Source organism: Cynara cardunculus, unplaced genomic scaffold (assembly GCF_001531365.2).
Source record: "Cynara cardunculus var. scolymus isolate 2C unplaced genomic scaffold, CcrdV1 Un_Scaffold_8193, whole genome shotgun sequence".
Lineage (NCBI taxonomy): Eukaryota > Viridiplantae > Streptophyta > Magnoliopsida > Asterales > Asteraceae > Cynara > Cynara cardunculus.
In genome coordinates this window covers 1-14,663 of record NW_020204045.1, presented here as the reverse complement: position 1 = coordinate 14,663, position 14,663 = coordinate 1, and the positions used below count along the sequence as shown (strand labels likewise).

Here is a 14,663-nt window from a genome sequence, read left to right as displayed (position 1 = left end):
GGTTATTTTGGCAAAACCTCTAAAATGTGGTTATTTTGTGGCAAAGGGTTGTGTAAACCGGTTATTTTTATAAATTTCCCTATTAAAAGCCCTCTCCCAGCAATGGCGGGAAAGAAACCCTAGATTCATAAATAAAAATACACTGCTAATTGCTGAGATCGACGCAAGGAAGAATATCTACAATTATGGTGACGGCCGCGACACCGACGGCAGGGGAGAAAGTGGTGGCAGATGCGGATGAGTTACCGAAGGCGATAGTGAGGAGGCTAGTAAAGGATAAACTATCTCAGTTGTCGCAAGACGGTGGTGAAATTCAAGTCTTAAAGGATTCTCTCTTGGCCTTCTCCGAAAGCTCTCGGATTTTCATCCATTACCTTTCCGCTACGTGAGTAAATATTTCTTCCCCTAGTTGATACGACATTATAACAAAATGGGACACGAACGTTATCTATGTATTAACACTTGTGGATTTGAGCTAATCGTAGAGTTCAAGATGCAAGTCGAATTGAGATTCACAATTGAAATGTAGCTCCTTTAATATTATAAAGAGGGAGCATTATTGTGAAATCTTTGAGAATCTTCTGGTTAACTTTGTGCTGTTTTCGTATACTTAAGTCGAATACGGCTGTAAAATGTTGTAGGAAAAAGACTCTTGCTTACATACGTACCACGGGATTGGAGAAGGAGATGCATCTATAACTTCTGAGTTCAAATAGGCTAGTTTTTCAACTTACAATTGATAGCAATTATTGAACTTTTCAAAAAATTGATATTCAATTCGACCATATAGTTTAATGTTGATGTTATATATATATATATATATTAACAAAATGCATATATAATTTGCCTGTAAAATGTACCAAGTTTGATCTTAAAAGTGCAAGTGCATCTCTTTCTCTGAGAATGTTGAGAGTGCTATGTACGTATTTGTGATTGTGATTTTCCATGCTTTCAACTGCACTTGTGTCTTGCAACTTTTTATTTAAAGTAAAATGATTTGTGTATGTGCTTCTTTAGTAATAGAAGTCAATGGAGAGGTCTTCCCTTTCAACATTCATTGATAGATTTGCTGGAGAGAAAGAAAAAGAATGGATGTTGTATTGAACTGTATTCCAGAGGATTTATGCTAAGTTCATTGATTTATGTGAAAATATACAAAGTGGGTGCCGCCTTAATTCAGTTTTATTGTATTTTTTCAGGGCAAATGACATATGCAAGGAATCTAAACGGCAAACAATCAATGCTGAAGACGTATTCAAGGCGCTTGAAGAGATAGAGTTCCCAGAATTTGTTGCATCTCTAAGAACCTCTCTTGAAGGTTGAATCCTAAAACGAAGTATATGCATGCTCTTTATGTTTACTATATCATTATTATAAATTGTAGTTTTCTCAACCATTATTTTGCAAAAAGCTAAATTGAGTTGACAATGATTAGCAATAACAGTAGGTAATAGTGGCAAGGTAGATATTGATGACCGTGATTAACAATAACAGTAGATATTATTGGATCCACGAACTTATTCCGACAAAGGTAGATTTTCTTTGAAAAAGATAGGATCGCTACCCTGAGTTCTCTAGGTATTAACCTTTAGGCTACAAATCTAGGACCCTGTGTTGTGTTGCATTTACCCCCTTCTATTGTGTTGGTGAGGCCTGAGTAAGGTTGTATGAGTTTAAGAGTAATGGTTGGGTATGATGTTAAGGTAAAATAATGTTGTTTGGGTTGTTATCAACATTATCAATCATGGACGGTTAAAAGCAAGGGGAAGAGATTAAAAATCTTTGGATCACTCCATCTCCATATAACTAATGGCTGGTCCTTCTAACTGTAACATCACAAATACCTTTGGAAAAGATCAAGAATTTATCTAGCAAGTATCAAATTATACTTGATTGCAGTCTTGTTTAGTTGTTTGTATTATGAAGCATCCAACTGAAGTCATGAAACTACCTAAACGTTCATTTTTGAGTCTTTTGTTTCTGGCCTCGATTTATCGAGGTCTTGGGAGCAAGTGTTTCTGTAAGCTCAAGTTACACGTGAAGACGGGAGTAAATCAATGTATGCGTGGATTAAAGAAAGTATTTCTTTGACATTCTTTATCGTTATTAGATAATTAGCAATTCCATTTAGATGCTTGAAAGATCCAAGTAGAAAGATAAATATTCTACCCCCTTTTGGGTTTATTATGTATTTTGAATATAGGACTATCTTTGTTGATTTTCATTACTTCTAATTCCTTTGTATGTTACCAATCTAGCGTTCAGCAATTACGGGCATAGCACAAAGGCTATGACAGCAGCCAAAGCAATATTCTGGCTCTCATAACCAGCTCTTCATGTCCTTCATCGAAGGGATTTTCTATTTAGCTTTGCATGCTCTAATAATTATTTTTGTTCACCTTCTGGCAAAGTTGTTAAAAGTTAAAAGCCCAAGGCGCACTTTGGTGCAAAGGGGTCCTAGGGCCTAGGCGCAAGGCTCATGAATGCCAGGCGCATCTTATAAAATAATTATATATATATATATATATATATATATGTATATATATAAGCCTTGACTAGTAGTAATATCAAACGTATCTCAAAAAGTCTTGACTAGTATAAGCCTACAATACTATTATTAGACTTGATCATTATTAGGGTTTGACTTATTTAATAACTCTCTCTCTCTCTTGTAGAAGTCTAAGAGACAAGGCGCGCCTAGGCCCATACGGTGCCTCAGCCAAGGCCAGTGCCTTAGTGCGCTTCATCAATATGCCTCGCCTCAACATCCAAAAAGCCCACAAACTTGCGCCTCAGAGCCTAGGCGCGCTTTTCACAACTATGCTTCTTGCTAGTATATTTGAACTTATATGTTCCAATAGTTTGTGTTTTTCCCCATTTCGTACTGCTGCTAAACTCTTTTTTTGTTAAATGTTATCATTTATCATTCTGTCCTTTTGACTAGGCTGGCATCATGAAATAGAAGCTCCTTAGCAGTACTGGTAACATGGTCTACAAAACATTTTCCAATTTGATGATTTACACACTTTAAGTGGTAACATGGTTTACAAGGCATTTTCCGAACCTTTAGCTAGTGTTCCTTTTTGGCTTCTCTCTATGGTTTTCCCCTTTATTGCTTTTTGTATTGTCCTAGTTATTTCTTGCATTACCTTTAGGCAACTCAGGTGCAGACTCTTGTGACTTGCGAGGCATTGTTTGGTGGGCATTGCTCTCATCATCGTCATTGTCATGTAATGATTTAGGTAGGATGTGTATGTAATTTTGCAGAGAAGGAGGGGACATAGCATTATGCTTGTGCAGATGCTCATGAGCTGAAGGAGTCGTTGCTTTCATTTTCTAATCCCATTCTTTTATCCGACCATGTTGAACCAGGGTAGAACAAAACCCGGATATGCTAGGTTATTTGTTCCATTAAGAGATGATAACTAATGAACCTCTAGCTGATAACAGTTATAAATATGGGGATAATAAGTTTGGGTAGCGGAATGACACGATCTTATTACCGAAAAGATGCAAGGCTGGTCATGTGGGTCCATGTGCCCAAGACTACTACATATATAATATACTAGTCAGTATAAATAGTCCTGTATGTCTGAGGATGAAGACATGTACACTTGCCCCTTTATCCCGGTAAAACAATAACTCACTTTATAAGCAAATAAAATTTTCAAATAATAGTATTCCATTGGCTTAGTCCAAGATGAATCCTTATGGGTGCGTTTGGTATGTGGGACATGACGGGATGGTACAAGACGGTACAAAAACTTGTCTCATGTTTGGCGCAATAGTAGACTGGGTCAGGTCAGGACAGGACAGGACCTAAGTGGGACAAAAAGGCATTTTTTCTGTCCCAACAAAATAGGGGGAACAAAAATAAGGGAGATGAGACAAATTGGTAAATTATTAAACTAGCCATGTCAAATTAAAACCCTAAAACCTTCCCAAAAAAATCCACTCGCCTGCCTCATTCTCGTCTGTCCTATCTTGTTTAGTCTTGTTTGTGTGCTGAACGCACACTACATGTATACATACCTGTTATTATTATAGATCTGTTGTGACTCAATTCATATTAGAAACCGAGTTAAAGCTAACAGTGCAGTTCCATGGAGATCTGAACTCTTAGTCTTATATTACTTTATTACAAAAACTTATATTAACAGTCTTGTTCATACTTGCAGAGTTCAAGAGGAAAAATGCTAAAAGAAAGTCCGAGTCGGCGAAATCAAAGGAAGCCAAAAAGAGCAAAACAGAAGAGCCTCCAATGGAGAACGGAGAAGCACAGGAAAATGGTGAGGAAGACAGAAACGATGCTGCTACTGCTGCTGTTGTTGTTGTTGTTGATAGCGAGTAGAGAGTATTTACGCACATGGTTTCTGTTGGTGAGTGAAGAAGGTGGTTCATGTGGAACTTTTTTTAGAAGTGTTATTCCAATCCAAATCTTATGATTCACACCTAAACTTGCACCTTCTGAAATGTAGTTGTAAACAAGTGATGTAGGAAAGTATGGAGTTTGCATCTGTATATGGCTTCACAAAAGTATACATATATGATCATTGATTAGTTAACAAAAATGTATGATCGTTGATCAAACAACAACTTGGTTTTTTATAAGGTTTGTCGAAATATTGAAAAAGGAACTCGATGCATATGTGAACCCTTATGAATGATTTATAATGTTGGTTCATATGCAAATATCTATTTGATTTTTTTGGGATTTTTAAATGAATCAGATTTATGAATCTTATGTTCTCAAGATATTTTACCTTCTTATTCAAATGATCCTTACTTTTGAAATTTTGATTAATGGTCAAATATTATGAAATAAATTAATAGTTTGTATTTTCAGCAAAACCAATAAAACCATCACGTCTGTTACTTAACCGCAAGGGTGGTGTCTGATTGGTTTAAGCATGGTGCCAAAGGTCAAAAGTACCAGGAGGTCCCCAAGTTTAAATCCAAGAAGAAATAAAAATCCCCTTGTAGCCTAGGAGATTCAAATACGATAACTCCGGGCTATCTGCAAAGCAGGTGGTCGTCCTGGGATTAGTCGGCTCGCATAGCGGGTTGGATATCCATGTGAATAAAAAAAAACTTGCAAGGTTGTTTTAAATGAAAAAAAAAAAACAATCACGCACAAAAAGAACACAGATTTATATGGTGAAGACATACAAGTATTCATTGTAAGGAGAAAATAATAAAGAAAATGTGAAAAAAAATTGATACCTAAACTTGAAATAGAGAGTATTTACAGACCCCAACAACAGCCTCTAATTTAAACAAATAAATTATGATTGCTAACAGATGGAGGATTTTCAAATGTATTACCATAAATACTTCACCTTTTGTTAGGAGATGTGCTCCCTAAACCAAAACCAGCATATCCCACCCAAAGGTGAGGTCTGTTTCTTGGTAAGATGTACGCAGATCCCAAAACATATGTTTCCGTGAAGCCTCGGCTTGTGAAGCAGCGCTTCAAAACAGTGCAGCTTAATACAAAGGGAATTAAAAACATGTATGTGTTTGGTTGCTATCAGAATGTTGTAAGAACTAGACAGCATTTGCAGAATCAGCACTAATTATACAAAACTATGTCTGAGTGAATTTGATTGCAACAACAATACGAAATCTTTACAGGAATGATTCATTATGTAACAGAAACTGAAAGCCTCTATCTTCTCGAAACCTACTGGTTAATGGTTTCTTCTTTGTATATTCACTTTGTGATTCATTTAATCTGTACATGTCGTCTATTTCAAGTATTCTAACACACTCTGACTCACCTCCTCAAGGAATGAAACAAAACCCACATCGCCCGTTATGCCACTTCCATCAACATCCTGTTCTTCAATTAGATGGTTCTCAAACGGGGTGGCATCATCTTGGCCACCCCTGATAAACATCAGTCTAGGAGTGATGCATCGTTCTTGCTTCAGTTTATTTATTGTCCTTCTCAATAAACCTAAATTTGTAAAGCCATATATGGTTTTCAGGAATACAAGAAAATTGTATTTTGAGGTGGAAGGGGTCAGTGGACTTACAGTCGTGTGGTGGAGGATAAGGAAGCATAGGGTCGGCTGTAGATGAATAGAACACGATGAGGGTTGTGAATGCGTCAAGGAAAAATATTGGACTACCACTTGTCAGCAACGCAGCACGACTCAAAGAATGACGAGGATATGCTTGTTTGTCAGGAGTGGCATATGAGGTCAACATAGGATATATTGCACGTTGAAGAGAGCTTGGTTCTAGTCCACTGCATCAAATCAATGAATGAATGGTGAAAAAATTGAATATATAGTTTCAGGTATGACAAGTGATAAAATCGCATCAAGATTATGGCTTCAAATAATAATGCAAACACTCCATTCATCGTATCAACAGAAGGAGAATAAACCAAACAAACAAAGTATGTCATATCAAAGCATAACGTCACTCGAGAGATTTGAACACTCATGGGGAAACCCCTTGAACGAGGATGATATGCATATAACAAATTTTCAGGAAAAAGAAAGAGCATATATCAAGATATTCATCAGCAGTTAATAGAATTTAATAAAGTAAAAATATAATGAGAAGAGAAAAAAAAGTAATGCACATTGGATGAGTTAATTTCATCTACAGGCATCAGCATGCCTTACATGGACTTCATCTTGGGACTGCTAAACGTTTTGACCTAAAAGTCTTCTCGTCATGTGTATCAAGTTAATTAGGCACTGGCTATGGTATACAACTCAATGAGAAAATATCACAGCAAATCACATTTCCTTCATATAAACAAACATATGGGTCGTATACTCGTATTATACAAGTTTCAGGTTATAGTTGTTCATTGATCAGAAAATTCAATTAGAGTAACGCCAATGAATCATAAAATCATAACAGATGATGGTTTTGCTTTGGAATATTGTTCCAGATATCTTTTTTATGCTTTTGCTTCATATATTAGCTTCATTAACGTTGCCTGGCATTTTAAATCTTAAATGCATTTCTTTCCACCAAGCAAGAAGTCCATTCTCCTCTGTCCATTGCTGGATCATAATCAGTATATCAGAAGTTTCATCCTTCTGGACATAGTAGTCTATTGAAACAAGAGTTAACTTTTACATCAAGTATATGGTCTTATCATATAGTTAGATCACAAAGGAAAACTTTAATTTCCGTTTTTCTAATTTTTTATAGTCCGTGTTCCCTGATTTGGGGACTATAATCTTACATAGGTCACTGTAGTCATATCCTATTAACCTCTGATCCATCATTGCATTAAAATTGTCTTGAGAAGGAAACAATACCGTCTGGTTTTCTTTTTATTCTTTAAATTTACAAAATGGTGTTATTTTACCAGCATTGGCTTTTGATTAGGCCTTTATCAATTTATAATTACTTTTGAAGGCAAGTTTTATGGTAGAACAGTATAATTAAGTTTGTCTTTTTCTTGTCACTTAAAATTTGTCTACATGTCTGTGATGTTCATTTTAAGGTATTTACAGCATTTTCAAACCTTGACCCTACACTCTTGTGATAATTTAATGGATATTCAGCTACCTTATTAACTTTTCCATGTTAGACGGCATACTGAGGAAGAACAGGAATACAGTCAAGACTTCAGCAGGATACATTGGCAGCTACCTTATCAACTTCTCCAATTTAGACAGCATAGAGCGGAAGAACAGGAATACAAGCAGATTTCAGGAGGATATATTGCTCAGAGAGGCGATATCAGAAACTCGTATAAAGCATCATTGCCATCTTCAGATAAATAAGCAGTTTTGCCATTTAAGTTAAATACAACCTGGAGTGTGATTTACCTGAACAAGCATTGAATATATATCCGATAGTCTGGGTGAACCCCTTCTCCATGGAAGCGTAGGAGAGGATTCCGAAGCAAAGCAAAGACTAGTCGAGGTAAAGACTGCAATTGGGGACATTGTGCAAATGTGACATCAATAAGCGAGCTTGCAGAGTTCACATACTCATTGCGAACATTTTTGCACACATCATTATACTGTGCGGTAAGGATTACAAGCCAATCATGTAGTAATATCCTGCCTTCCTGAACTCCTTCATTCAGTGAAGCTAGTATCACCTGAGAAGTGGAGGGTGCATAAGACCAAGAGATTAGACAGTGTGCTATGTAAGGAGCAGAACGTGGACATGTGATATTGATCTCCGAGCAACAAAGTATTACAAGCCGATACGCTTATCAGAAATTGATGTGCAGCGTTATTTTAATGGCAACTTAATTCTGGCAGAGGCAGGATGGACAAGAGATAACATATATAAGAAATTTCTAAGCCTATTACCTTATGAACAAGTATTACAAGAACTGTTTCAGGATCAACACTGTCATATATTCCATTGATGCTATTTGCAGTTCCAAATTGCATAGTTCGGATTCTAAGTCGCCTTTTAAGCATATACTTCGACCTGGGAAGACGTAATATCCATTAACGTAAATAAAAGGATATAACAGTATATACAAAGATGGATGTTTATGGGAGAAAGGCATTAAAATATGTATTTATTCTAGCCAGGCTTGTTATTGATTAGCTAGGAAGTAATTAATTTTAAATCATCGGGCTTCTCAGCAGAAAAGGAACAAGAGTTCTTAGTTATAATCCGGTTACTATGCAGAACATAGGAAACCACTGCATGATTATGATACCTGCTTGACAAGCCTAATTGCGAACTTGAAAGTTCCTGTGGGGGCACAACAACAGTATATTGGAATGCCAATTGTAGCGTAGGAGGCTCTGCAGTGTGTCTACAGCACAAATGATCCAGTATCTAAGGATTTAAAACTTTTACAAAAAGATGAATCCACTTCAGAGAAGCTACCTGTGCAATCTTAACCAGCTCCTACAATGGAAGCTATTAGCACCCCCTCCACCCCAACAAAGATGTAGAATACTCCTTTCATCCCACAAAGATTGCATTTTGATTTGCTACATGGTTTAATATTATTAATCAAACTTCCCAAATACCGTTTACAAGAAGGAATCTTTCTGGACCCAAATCAAAGTGCATTTCTGTGTAATTATCACAAAGCACTAATAAGGAATCTTAATTAGAAGTGTAGCCAAAAAGAGGTGCTGCAATTTTTGTGGGACATTCCATAATAGAAAGTTTTGTAATGGGATGGAGGGAGGTAGAATATATTATTAGAAAGGTGGAACTGAATATGAACATTTACCTGGAAAACCCAGTATCATTTACAAAATCGAAGTCATAAGCATATGTGGCATACGAATCACAACAAATAACATGCTGAACATTTTCATACTGTGGATCAGGGAAGAAATGACCATACTGCAGGAAAGTACCGAATGTAAGAAGCATAAAGAGATTCAGAGTAAACTGATAATTGGTCTAGAAAAGATAGAATAATCACTAACGGAATTTCCAGGTTTGAACTCAGAGGACGTCCTCAGCCGCATGATGCAATTGAAGGCATACGGACGGCTTAACATTCGATACCTACAAAAGAAGTGGTTTTCCTTGTGTAAACTGATTGCGTATATTGAGCAGTCAATCATCTGATATACCTTAATGAAATGACATAAATAATTGAAGAAATGTTGTTTATTTTGTTCATAAAATCTATTAAAATTGTATCATATTATTCTGAAAGGGAAAGTTCATTTCAAGAATCTGTTACTCACATGTCCTGAGGAAGTGTTGAATCATCGGTATTTGGATACAGAAACAACGAGCCGCCACTCTCGATACTAAGGAACTTCAAGGATGCCAGATCTGTGTACCCATTGGTAACAGCAATTATGTCTATGCAAACACCTGCTTGAACAGCGACAGAAGCCTGTAATATGCATGTGAGTACTGCATTCATGAAACACATTAGCTAGTGAATACATGTTTGCCCATGGTCACTCAAACAAGTACCAAATCTTTGTAAAATGGCATCTGCTCAGGAAGTAAAGCATGATCAGCATCCTCTCCTTTACTAGCATATTGCTCACTATATCTTCTTGTGTCCAACTGCCCAGGTCCATAATCAGGAGGTCCAGATAGAAAACCAAATATTCTGCCTGAACTTCATTTCAATTTAAAGGAGAAAACATGTTACTTCCTTGAACAATATATGCAGGTTTCTGAAATGGTAAAGCTTAAGCAAACTGGAACGAAAATCACAAGAATCATCAAACCTAAGGCAAAAGTATTGCCATATTCAGATCCAAGATATGTAATAAGTGCTTCCATTGCCAAACCAAAACCTCTCCCTCCCTGCTGCATTCCACCTAGTCCTTGTCCTGCACCTGCATTTCTTTCCCATGACGTAGTTGGTCTTAGGGTTTCAAGTGCATTTGTGATGCGATCCTTACAAGTTTCAACCTATATGCATGGAGGAGCTGATCACTAGGTGGTTATAAATGGAGTGCCAGGCATACAATGATATAGAGGTCAAGATAAATTTGTCATGAACTTACAGAAGCCAGAAAAGAAAATAATGGCATGGCATCTTCAAGTTCAACTGGTAGTGTACCATCCGAATCCGGGGGAATAAAAACATTTTTAATCACAGGAATAGGTCCTTGCACATCATACAGACCTAACTTATGGCTGAATGTAGCAAGCCCAAAAAGAGATCCAGGAGCAAGAGCTGTAATAAAAACCAGATTTTAGTATTTAAAACTGATTGGAGCAGATATGCATTAGGAGGCCATGATACACGAATTGTGGACCTTCCAGAGCCGCTAACAAAGCACTTCTTGTAAGTTCTATAAACTCTTCTGAGCCTGGAAAAAAGTCAAGCAGATGTGGAATAAGTACATGCACAAGTCCATCTCGATGGCATAACAGAGAGAATGTGCATGAATGTGAATGGTCTGTATGTTTAAGAATATAGATAAGTTGAAGATTACCATTTAGCAAGAGAGGAATGGTGTAAAAGGGTTACAAAAGTGTAACCAAGAGAAAAGTTAACTTATCAAGTAAAACAATTGTCCTGAACTTTAATAATGGAAGAAGAAAGGGGCCATAACTTGTAGAGTAATTCAAGTACAAAGCAATCACAGAAAATGGAAAGCATAACCAACAAGCTGACCCAGAATTAAAACCAAGTGTATTAAGCTCATAGAGTAGAATGTGTAGTAATGACCACTACAAGATAAAAGAAAGTCAACTTGTTTTCCATGATGAAATGGTCGATGCATATGAACACACAACATAGCTAAGTTAAACCACTTAAATGGGATGCCTTACACCAACTGATTAAGTTTCTGCAAGCAAGGTTTCATTCCCATAGGCAGATTTATCCTACTCTCCTGCCAAGCATCCGCTGCGAAGTGAAGGTCTTCAATCTCTCATCTTTCTATAAATGTTCTACCAATGTACTCCCAGTCCAAGCACTCTTATCACTTTCTCTAGTGATCACCAGTCGACATCAGAAGTAACAGGAACAACATGACAACTGCATGTATCCATATTGAAATTGAACTACTTACATTCATTTCAAATTTCAATGTCCTCATCTTGCTTTTGGTCATCTACCAATCAGAAGTTCAAAAATTGAACCATTCAATGTCTTCTTTTTCAAAAAAGAAAAAAAGATTGCATATCTAGACCTATCCTCATAATATAACAGTGAGTGATTGTGTTGCGCATATTAGCACCCATATATCTTCTTAAGATTGTATATGAACAAAATGGTCGCATAGTGGCCAAGTAACAGAATTAGCAAGCTAGGCACATGCATCAATTTGAAAGAGAAGGGAATGACAGTGACAACGAATTGTGACGAGTTCAGGGACCCCTGTAAGAGGTGAATTCCTGGTATCAGTTAGAACTGCCTTGTCAAACATACAGATGATGCATACTGGTTCAGCAATCAATAGTTCCAGTAATAGAAGCATTGATGTAATCCCAAATGCTGTGCATGGTAGCCAATTACACATGTGCTTGCTGCTTGGACTTCGGAAATAAGAGACTAAATATGGAAAAGAATAACGACAACAGGCCTAGATTTTTCAAACAAGGCTGTTTCGCATGTTGAAATCGACCTAAAGTGAATATCTGCTTCAGCAAGAACATTAAATTGTTACTGTCTTAGTGGACTGATCTGACTACTGTACAGTATCCACTTCCCATTAGCACTTTTTACAGATGTCGTCACACATATAACAACCATACCATTCCATGTGCTTTATGAGACTCATGTAATGATGTAAATCATTTTATTGTTAATTAGTCAAACAGGTCCAAGATAAAGAAAAAGAACTGAAGATATCAGATTTAGAATCAATTCTTACATGCCAAATCAACAGCTGCAACATACACTGGCCGGGCTTGCATATCTTCCTCCTCAGAGCCTTCCACTACAACACAGGAAAAAATGGAAATATACATGTGAATGTTGAATTTCATAATTAGACAAAATATCATTTTCTGATAACAAGCCTAAATCACTTTCCACCCAAGAAATGTGAACAAATTTTGCATTATAGGCTATGTCTTTTACATAGAAGATATCTGAATAAAAAGCAAAACTCAAACAGACACTTTGCATGGCGTTTTATCCCCTATGATTTCCCATGAAAGGACCTGCATATATAAACATGGATGCACTCACAATACATATTTAGATTGTAAAAGTAACACTTTAAATCAAAATGGAAAAGATAAAGGATGCCCAGTCCGTGTTCAACCAAGGTTAAACCTCAAATCAGTACAAGACTTGGAAGGATGTTGATCCCAAGAATCAAGCCAGAAAGAGTTTCTTGGCAAAGGTAAAATAGAAGTGAAACATCGCGGGAGCAGTACCCTCCCAACAACCTCTGCAGAAAATCCCAAATGGTCCTCCTATCTATCCTTTTCTTTGTAACATCCACACAGTTTGCAAAACAAAAAACAACATTATTAGGAATTCAAGACCGCAGCGTGCATGAGTGCATCTGTTTCACCTTAAAAAGTAAGCCTCCGCTTCAATTCTACTCATTGACTGAAATCCACGTACAAAAAGAATGCGGAAGTGTAAAACTCTCAAATGCACCAATTCTCCTCGTTAAACCTAATTACGCACTTATCCATTGTTTGGGAGGATGAATTTGGCGATTTGAATTCCAGAAGAATATTGTATAAGATAATTGGACATGCATGTAAGCAGGAAAAGAAAACAACTACACAAAAGGAGAAGGATTGTTGTGGAATCCCAAACAACAGGGTTCGTAGAAGCTTTATGATCACATAGTCACATAGAGCTTCCTGCCTACCACACCATTCATTGTGCGATTCCTTTAATAACACACACACATATATATATATATAGAGAGAGAGAGAGAGATAGAGAGAGAGAGAGAGTGGATATTACGGGGCAATTCAAGATCTATGAAGGAAGACATGTTCTCCGGGGCGGAATTTGGAAGCGAGTAACGAGCAATGGTCTCGGCAGATAAGCCATTTAGGGTTCCACAGAGGGAGCAAGTCCACGCCCACTGCTCTTGATCGCAGTACGTATTGTAGTACGCCCAGCAATTCTCGCACCTAGGAATTAAGTGTCCGTTCGATCCATACATCGGCGAGCTCCCGTTCTCGTCCTTGGTGGCGAACGGCGTTACCGCCACTCCCCAGAGCACCCCCGAAGTATCCAGCTGGTCTGCATCCACCGGAAACCGGCTCACCGTCGCACGAACCGCCATTAGAGTATAAACCTTTTTCGAGGTTTTGCTAGGTTTCCGATCGGGGGACGAGGATGGGGTTGCGTATGATCACGGAGGTGTTGAGAGATTTCGTGCATGCGTCTTGCCAAATCAGTTTGTGCCACGTCGGCTTTTGCCTTGTTCACGTTGGATTATTCACCGGCTCATTTAATGATTTAAAATGATCGTTTTTATGAGATTCTAATTAAAAAATTTATATATACATTTAACAGTTTCATTTTGTGGGAATACGAAAACATCTTTTATCACATGTGATAATATATGTAAGGGAACCTGATGGTGTGCAAACGATGTGTTTTATGACTTAGGCTACGTTAAAGGTCATCTGTATTGATAGATTATAATATCACATCAAAAACATCTTTATAACATGTGATTATTATACTGTGAGGGGGCTTAGTGGTGTAAGGACGACTTGGTCCGCAACCAAGATCGGGTCAAAAGTCACTTGTGTCTCTGATTTATTATCACATGTGTATCATATGTGATTGTTTATGTTAAAAAGATGTTCTAGCGTTTTCGTAAAATTAATGTGTTCTCGTTTGAACCATTCCCTATGTGTGTGTATTAAAAAAAGAACCAAAATGTTGTTCAATAAAAAGTTTTCTATCCTTTTTTTCATTATTTTGATTTATTTTTAATATATAATCAACACATTAATTACTAACCCGTTTATTTTCCTACTTTTTAACTCTATTTTTATAAATCTATAAAAAAATTCGAATCCACAAATATATAAAACTATTCAATCAAGATATATATATATATATACTAGAAGCGTACTCGCGCAATGCAGCGAGATACATCGTGTTTTTAATATTTCATTTTATTCTTTATCTCAGTCGATGTGATAATATGGCTTTATGTGATTTTGAGAAAGCGATGATGTTTTTATTTTTGAATAAAATATATGTTTGACGATATCATAAAAATTTTACAAAAATATATCGATATTAGTATCAAATTAACTATTTGAAATTCCTCATTTTTTTG

The 14,663-nt window shown here is 36.8% G+C and overlaps 2 protein-coding genes across 2 annotated transcripts; one reads left to right on the top strand and one right to left on the bottom strand.

Annotated features, from left to right (window-relative positions):
* The first annotated feature begins 80 nt into the window (after window positions 1–80).
* LOC112505068 (DNA polymerase epsilon subunit 3-like) lies at window positions 81–4,645 on the top strand. The gene is made up of 3 exons (XM_025109024.1): window positions 81–385; window positions 1,200–1,318; window positions 4,179–4,645. Exons 1-3 carry the CDS (start codon window positions 186–188, stop codon window positions 4,349–4,351), a joined length of 492 nt encoding a protein of 163 aa, XP_024964792.1. The 5' UTR covers window positions 81–185; the 3' UTR covers window positions 4,352–4,645.
* Window positions 4,646–5,596: 951 nt separating this feature from the next.
* LOC112505069 (protein transport protein Sec24B-like) lies at window positions 5,597–13,649 on the bottom strand. Its single transcript, XM_025109025.1, has 14 exons — window positions 13,322–13,649; window positions 12,264–12,329; window positions 10,698–10,751; window positions 10,443–10,615; window positions 10,161–10,347; window positions 9,898–10,043; window positions 9,660–9,814; window positions 9,393–9,474; window positions 9,191–9,306; window positions 8,663–8,761; window positions 8,301–8,424; window positions 7,806–8,083; window positions 6,039–6,253; window positions 5,597–5,959 (listed from the first exon to the last, which is right to left on the bottom strand). The coding sequence occupies exons 1-14, from the start codon at window positions 13,647–13,649 to the stop codon at window positions 5,748–5,750; spliced, it is 2,235 nt and encodes a 744-aa protein (XP_024964793.1). The 3' UTR covers window positions 5,597–5,747.
* Window positions 13,650–14,663: the final 1,014 nt, after the last annotated feature.